The sequence below is a fragment of the Candoia aspera genome, chromosome 1 (genome assembly GCF_035149785.1).
Source record: "Candoia aspera isolate rCanAsp1 chromosome 1, rCanAsp1.hap2, whole genome shotgun sequence".
Taxonomy (NCBI): Eukaryota; Metazoa; Chordata; class Lepidosauria; order Squamata; family Boidae; genus Candoia; species Candoia aspera.
Window position 1 is genome coordinate 272,217,224 of NC_086153.1, and position 7,506 is coordinate 272,224,729.

The following is a 7,506-nucleotide window of genomic DNA, read 5'->3' on the forward strand; positions in this document are numbered from 1 at the left end:
CAGCTCTTCGCCAAGCAGGCCCAAGGGCAGTTCTTACTCTCCTCAATCCAATCCGAGCCAGGGAGTTAGGAAGGGCCTAGTAGGGTCCATAATAGATTGGTGTACTCAGGAAGCGCCTTTTAAACAAGCATTCTCCTCTGCATATTTGGATGACATTGCCTTATGGCACTGCCTTATCATCCAACCAATTTTTGTGAATGGATAGTCAGAAAAGGAAGTCCTAAAGCTCAGTGTTGTCTCCACATCAACACCTGGATGATCATACAGTGGATTTAACAAATTTCCCAAAGTCATCTTGGTCCTCCTCTAGTAGCAATAGATGGACAGCTTCCCCATCCCAGCCAGGAGAGGCTCTTATGAGCCAGCCTTGTGGCTGAAAGGATTTAGGATCAGCTCTTTATTTTTATAAATGGATGAGAGTGAATTCAGAAATGCTTTTCATGAACAAGAGAAATTTTGTGTGATTGGTATGAAAAGGTCTCTATTGCAAATCAAAATATTATGAAGTCTAAGTTTTTCTACTTCATAAATTATTGGGTAAAATATCTTATTCTGACAAGTCAAGAAAGTTGTTTAACACACTCTGCTATAATCAATCCAACATTAGTAAGTGATGCCAACAAAATATTTGAAAAAAATCTATGTAATCTTCAATGACAACAAAAATGTAATTACCTTTATTTTATTTTCTTAATGTTATATTAGTTGAGTGGACAGGATAATCTTCCAAAGTACCCAATAACCAGTTTTCAAATTATAGGTGATAGTGGTGGGAGATAAAGGGTTCTTAATGAAACTGGTAAGCTCTGATTCTTTTCCAGCTCTGATTCTTTTCCAGTTTTAGCCAAATAATACTGTTTTAGGCTTCCTGAAAAATTTAGTTTAAGGGGCTGTCATCAAAGGGAAGAAAGCTATCCAGACCTCTTCTGCCCCTTTTATGATCCAGCCATTGAATGTGAGTGAATCTGGAGCACAGTTGGAGACAAAGTGAGTTGGAGAGCAGACTGCCTAATTTAGACAGGCACATAGTTGTAAAAAGATCCAAGAAAATTGAGAGGGATGTTTGAATAGTGGGAGGGGCCATATCTTGCTTGCCCCGAGCCTTCTAAAACAATAAGTAAAGGGAGTCAATATAAAATATAGGGATATTGTTTCAGAACCTTCCTGTTCACCAGCTTGGTACTTGTGTGAGACACAAAGTATGTTTACAAACTATTATTTCCTAATACCTGCAACAAAATTTGATGTCTTGAAAACATTTAATATCACAAACAAAAATTATTCTCTAGCCATCAAGCTTGCAGATTTATGGCTGAAGATATGCAATCACTTTGTTTTGTATACTCAGATATCTATTACAGGAAACATGAGTCAAGGATATCAGAAGCTGAGTTTAAAAAATCACATACTTCTCACCCAAGGTTCAAATTTCTATCCTTCTCCAATTCCTTAATGTTTATACAATCCACATTTCCTCACCCCTTTCTTGTCTTCTTAATTCTAAGAAAACCCAGCATGGCAAACAAAACTCCTAGAGGCAAATTTCTACACTGTCTGGATTTATACCATTTGATCTGAGTCTGCAGGCCCTTGCCCCAAGTAACTTACAACAATCAGATTCATCAGACCAATCCCCACAGTCGTCATCTCCATCACAGTGGTAAATGTCTAGGATACAACGCCCGTAGGCACACTGGAATTCCTCCAGGCTACATGTTGCTGCTGGAACATCTGATGCTAAAAAGGCAGTAAAGAAAAAGTAAGGTTAACAAGAGATTCCCTGGACTATTCTGTGATTCTGGTGATGCCCAAAATAGAAATCCAAGCAGACAGAGAGGTAAGCACCATGCACAAGCTGTCACTTCACTGAAAGTTATCAAGCTTTAGCTGTAGTTTCCCTTGCCCCACCGCAAAAAAAGAGCCTGCTAGGAGAAAGTATGGTTTTTGAACAAAGCATTCATTGCTTCGTAAAAATCCATCTGCAATAAGATCTTCACAATTCTTTAAGATTACTCCATGTTACAGCCTAGGAAATATAAATCAGGAAGCTCTTACATATTCAAGCTGCTTATAGTGAGTGGCATAGATCTCATGCCTTATCATATCCCCATTAGGACATCTGATTGATTTATAACAGGCAGTGGCCTATGGCCACTTACCAAGCAGTATCTGATACTAGGCAGTTTTACCTATCAAGATGGCATCATGCATAGAATTAGCACATTGAAAGTTGATGGGGACATACACAAGGTTCTCTCTATACACTGAAGTACAACAGGGATTATGCGATTGAAAAGCAGCATTTGTGAATATGAAGCACACCTTCATGAGTGTGGACAGTAACAAAATCCACTGAGCAAATCCACATAGACACTCTCACAATAAACACAAAAATAGCACCTGTCAGTAGATTTATCACATTTTCAATTCCACCACTGATTTTATCTTAGGTTTACTGCAATTATTATGTATGCACTCTAATGTGAAGACTCATTTGTGACTGACCGCAAGCATTCCAAAGGCTTTTCCTGGGTTCAAGAGAATGAGGGCATGGTGTTCTCCCAAAGCCTAACAGCAAGCTAACCTCCAAGATAGCTTCCAGGCATTACAGAGCTATAATTTTCTCTATCTCTGGAGATGACTATGCAAAGGTTTGCAATTAGCCAAGTTGTATGATTGAACAGAGGAACTGTTCATTTGAGGATTTCGTTCTACCAATGCTTTTAAGCAACAGTCACCATGAACTGCGGTGGCAAGCCTTTGAAGAGTACCATTTGTCTCAAAATTATGCCAGGACAAACATTTCTCTCTCTCTGTTTTGTATAAGAATTCTTCCTAGGCACGTAGAACATTAGTGCAGAACTCAGTATAATTTAAGACAAAAGATTTACAGTGCTGCCATTTCTCCAAGGCAATTAAGCCCAGAGAGCAGAATTCTTGGTGCTGGATAGTCAAACATCAACAGACTGCAAGATTCAAAGTTCTGAAAAATCAGTACTGCAACAGAAAGGAGGCTTTAGAAAGACGTCGGAGCAGCAAGACCCCACCAAAAACATTCAGGTACAAATGACTCTAACAGCATCTGGATCACACTTTCTGGCTCTGCATCTGCTTTCAATTGCAAACAGTAAGAAGCAGGGGACTGAGAAGAGCACAAGAGGTGGTAAAGTACATCCGAAATCAGGACTCTAGGAGCTCTTAGCTACCTTGAGTGCTCTCTGGTTAGAACTTTAGGATATACATCAAATTGACAATAATTGTAATAATGGTCCAGCATACATTATGTAGAGGGCACCATGTGGGGAAGGCTGGTTTAAAGTGAGGGAAAATTCCTTATTTGTTTCTGTGGGTTTTTTCTTTAAAAAAAAGAAAGAATTAGACTTTTAGAAATATACAGAAATAGAAGAGCTTGTTAATCTCACTAAACCATGCCTCTAACACAGCTAGGTTCCTGAAGAAAATACGTATTTTAATAACCAGCAGGAAAAGTACAGCCAATGGAAAGGGGAGAGTGAAACTGGCTTCCTCTCCAAGACTTTCCTGGCTCTGAAATCTTCACAGCTCTGGCTGTTTGCCAGCTCTCATTATCTGCAAAGATAAAAGACAATTCCCATCCCATACCACCCCCACTCCCCCTGTATTCCCCACCCTTGCCCTTCAGGAGCTGGACGCTTTTATAGTCCTCTCCCTCCAAACCTTTTGAAGTTTCCTCCTATCTAGAACATATTATAAAAAATGTCCTTGAGGCATGAGTGGGGGAGGAGGAGAGTACGCCTGTCTGCTGAGAATCCAGTTACTTCTCAGATATGGAAGGAAGGGCAGAAAGAGAAAACCCAGTGAAAATGTGAGGTAATCTGTAAAAGGAGCAATTTGCAAAGGCTGGAGATGGCTTCCCTAGTATTCTTGCAACAGATATTTAAAAAGCAAGTAAAGGGGTGTTTGAAATGGATGGTTCAAGTGCGCCCAGAGTGGGAGAGAGCCAACAAAGAGTCCTGGAAGTCATCCATCAAAATAAATTCCTCCAGTGTTGGGGCAGGGGTTGCCTAAATTGAATGATATCCTCTCTCATCATTTACTTTATTATAGCCACTTTGTCAAGCGGACTCGAGGTCCAGTTCTAAGTCCTAATAATCAGAAAACAAACAGAAGTCTCTCAGTCTACCCGAAGATACTATATGGCTACAAAACAAAAAAATGTAATAGCCTTCACAAGATAGTACATGCAAAATACTTTGTTCCTACCTCCTCTCCTTTGAACAAAATATTATTTCCAACATAATTCTCTTTCTGCATGATTTTGGATTAAGAATATGAATGGAAATTTGGTCAATTCCTTTCCAGGCTCCATTTAAGACGCTCATTATCACACATAAAATCTTGTGTGTTTTACACTCAAATTACCTTTAGGACTACCACCTGAAATGTAGGGTTTTTTTATCTTTTATCCTAGGCTGCTCCGCTCCAGTTGATGGAGGATGACTACCAAATTAAGACTTCACCCAAAAGGAAAATAAATTTAAAATGTTGAACAAACAATAGGCAAACTTGTGACTAGCAACTGAAAAATAATGGAAGCATGATAAAAAAAAAAACCCATACATTTAAAGGAAAGATATAGGAGTAATAAAATAATGGTTCAAATGAAGTAATTGCAGTGCAACTGCATAAACTCATAATAAACAGGAAATAAAAACAAATAAGAAACAATCAGTGATAAAATGAATATTAGTATGAATCAGGAAAAAGTATATAAAATACCAATCCTTGCTAACCCAGCTTCCAGTGTAAGCACACTTTAGCATTCCAAATATTTAAGCATAAAGGAAAAATTTTATCTACCATCCCAAAGGACTCAAAACCTTTTGACAGTGTTCAGGTTCAAATAAAAATGCCAAGAGTTCAGTTCCAAAAGTTAGAAAAGTTCAGAAATGAACAAGATCTAAAGAGGATTTTTTTCCTATCATCTAAACAACATCAAAGAATAGAATACTGTAGCCTGTTTCCCCATCTTGGGAAGGAGGCTAAAAGGTTAGTTAGAAGGAATTCAGGAACGTGTCCCCAGTCATCCAAGAAGAATTTTGTCTTTTATCTGTGTCCGGACTTTCATTCACTCTTTTATCACTTAGTGACAAAGGCATGCCATCTCATGATCTGATTGGCTACTGTGCATCTGTTCTCCTTTTCCCTCCATCACCCAATTTACTCATTGCTATTTTTTTTTTATTTTCATTGGTTGTTCGTTACATCCTAGAGCCAACCAATTAAAAGTGACACTATATTGATGGATTGTTAGACCAAACATTACAAATTTCTTTCATCCTTGCCTTCTTGACTCTCCTATCCGTTACAAAAATCATAAAATCTGCCAGCTCCTAATTTTCTGTTCTTGGAACCTTCCCTATTCCTCCACTTACTCAATTATTTAGATTGTCAAATTGTACTTCTTATCTTAGTGTCAGAAACCTTCTGTATAGGGCAAAACTTAAAAACAAAATAGAGATAAGTCTATAATATACCGACAAAGCAAAACAAAATATACCTCTCAGTTGACATGCATATTGATTCTCACTGATACACAGTAAAATTAATCAAAACTGATGCTAAAGGTCAAGGTTACAGGAGCCGGATAAAAACAGTCTTGTGTTAAAATAACATTTGTTTGCCAAGTCAAAGTATTGCATACATGAGAAAAGTATTGATTTTACAACAATTACACAACATTAAATGTATTTAAGCAACCCTGATGTAAATCAGAGTACATGACATACAACTTCTTAAATAAGTAGGTAAGAAAAATCACAGCTGAAAATGATGTAGGTTTCTTTTTAAAATGGGATTTAAAATTCTTGAACTTTTTAGTGGGGATCCTGCAATGAAAAGTCTGTAAGAATTTTCCATCCCAGTATAACTTTATTTATCAGGATCCATCTAAAAAAGCACTACCATGGGAGAAGATGTTACTCTTTTAAGACAGAAATAAAAGAACAGCATCAACAGCTGTAGTAACCGATACCCATGATCATTTCAAAGCTTAGGAGCAGATGCTTTTATCAAATGAAGAAAGGGTGATGTCATTTCAAGTAGTGCTTTCCATGGAGGAGTGAGATTTTGGCAAAATGCCAGCAGAGATTTGCCGTACTATATGTTTTTTAATCCTACACGGCAAGGCTAAGGCACAGTAGGTTTTTACATAATGAAAGAAAACACTGGCACATAGGCACAGAAGCAGAATGCGGGGCTTAAGTGCCAGAGGCAAAAAGAAAGAGAGGAGACTTACGGCAGTTCTCTTCATCAGAGCCATCCTTGCAGTCAGTATCACCATCACAGAACCAGTGTTCAGCTATGCAGCTACCATCACTGCAGCGGAACTCTTTGTCTGAACACTTTCTCATATCTGCAGCAGAAAGAATAGCTTATGGGAAAGCTTCCTTCCTTCCTTCCTTCCTTCCTTCCTTCCTTCCTTCCTTCCTTCCTTCCTTCCTTCCTTCCTTCCTTCCTTCCTTCCTTCCTTCCTTCCTTCCTTCCTTCCTTCCTTCCTTCCTTCCTTCCTTCCTTCCTTCCTTCCTTCCTTCCTTCCTTCCTTCCTTCCTTCCTTCCTTCCTTCCTTCCTTCCTTCCTTCCTTCCTTCCTATCAGCTCACATAACTGCAAGTGAAAGTTCCTTAAAATCTATCATATTCCCAAACTTTCCAATATGGCAATTGCACAGAAAAATTACTGTTTGCTTAGCGTGGATATTTACAAAAGCCTACGTAAACTGAGGTTGTACTACTATATAGTTTGATCTGGCATGGAAGAGACACAGTGCAACCCCCAAACTCCCCAATTTCTCAGCCCAGCAAGTTAAAGATCTTAGCTTTTTCCTCTGAGCCTGCAGCCTAGATGTACCCTAATCTCATTTTTTCCCACAGCCTTCAAAGCTGCCAGAAATTGTAACACCAAACTGCAGTTGCAAATTATCAAGAAATGGGAAAGGAATTAAAGGAATTAAAACTGTGGGCTAAACTTCTTTTAGGCATTCTACATCTCTCTTTCTAAATTCTAAATCTCTCCCTCTCAATCTTGGCCATTACAGTGACACTACCATCTTGTTGCTTCAGCTGCAAGTTGGGCTTTCACCTTGGTTCTGAGAACTGTAATTAGCCTCTTGCATTGGTGAGATCATAGTCTTCATACCAGAACAGTGAAATATATGATCTTCAGCCCACCATGTTAGGACTGAAACCCATGCAAACTTTTTTCTAATCATCTGTGCTACAAACACTTTTCTCATGTAATTTGGTACTTTTGGACCTATCACAACCAGGTTACTAACCACACTGCTCATCACTGTTGTCTCCACAGTCATTGTCACCATCGCAGTGCCATAGGCTGCGTATGCAGTATCCATTCTGACATGAGAACTCGTCCTCCTCACATTCCCGTGGAGCTGTAGAAGCACAACCCATAAAAAGAAAACTTGTCAAACACAGCATTATGGTTTGCTTAGCCAACAGAAATCTGTATG

At 38.7% G+C, this 7,506-nt stretch overlaps 1 protein-coding gene across 1 annotated transcript in view; it reads right to left on the reverse strand.

The window, feature by feature from the left end:
• The window catches only part of LRP4 (LDL receptor related protein 4), a 43,299-nt gene extending 35,825 nt beyond the window's left edge, over nt 1–7,474 (reverse strand). Inside the window, exons 1-3 of the mRNA XM_063318170.1 lie at nt 7,315–7,474; nt 6,278–6,394; nt 1,609–1,737 (exon numbers count right to left, since the gene is read on the reverse strand). Coding sequence (XP_063174240.1) covers nt 1,609–1,737; nt 6,278–6,394; nt 7,315–7,474 — 406 coding nt within the window. The remainder of the gene's footprint in view (nt 1–1,608; nt 1,738–6,277; nt 6,395–7,314) is intronic.
• Between the last annotated feature and the right edge of the window lie 32 nt (nt 7,475–7,506).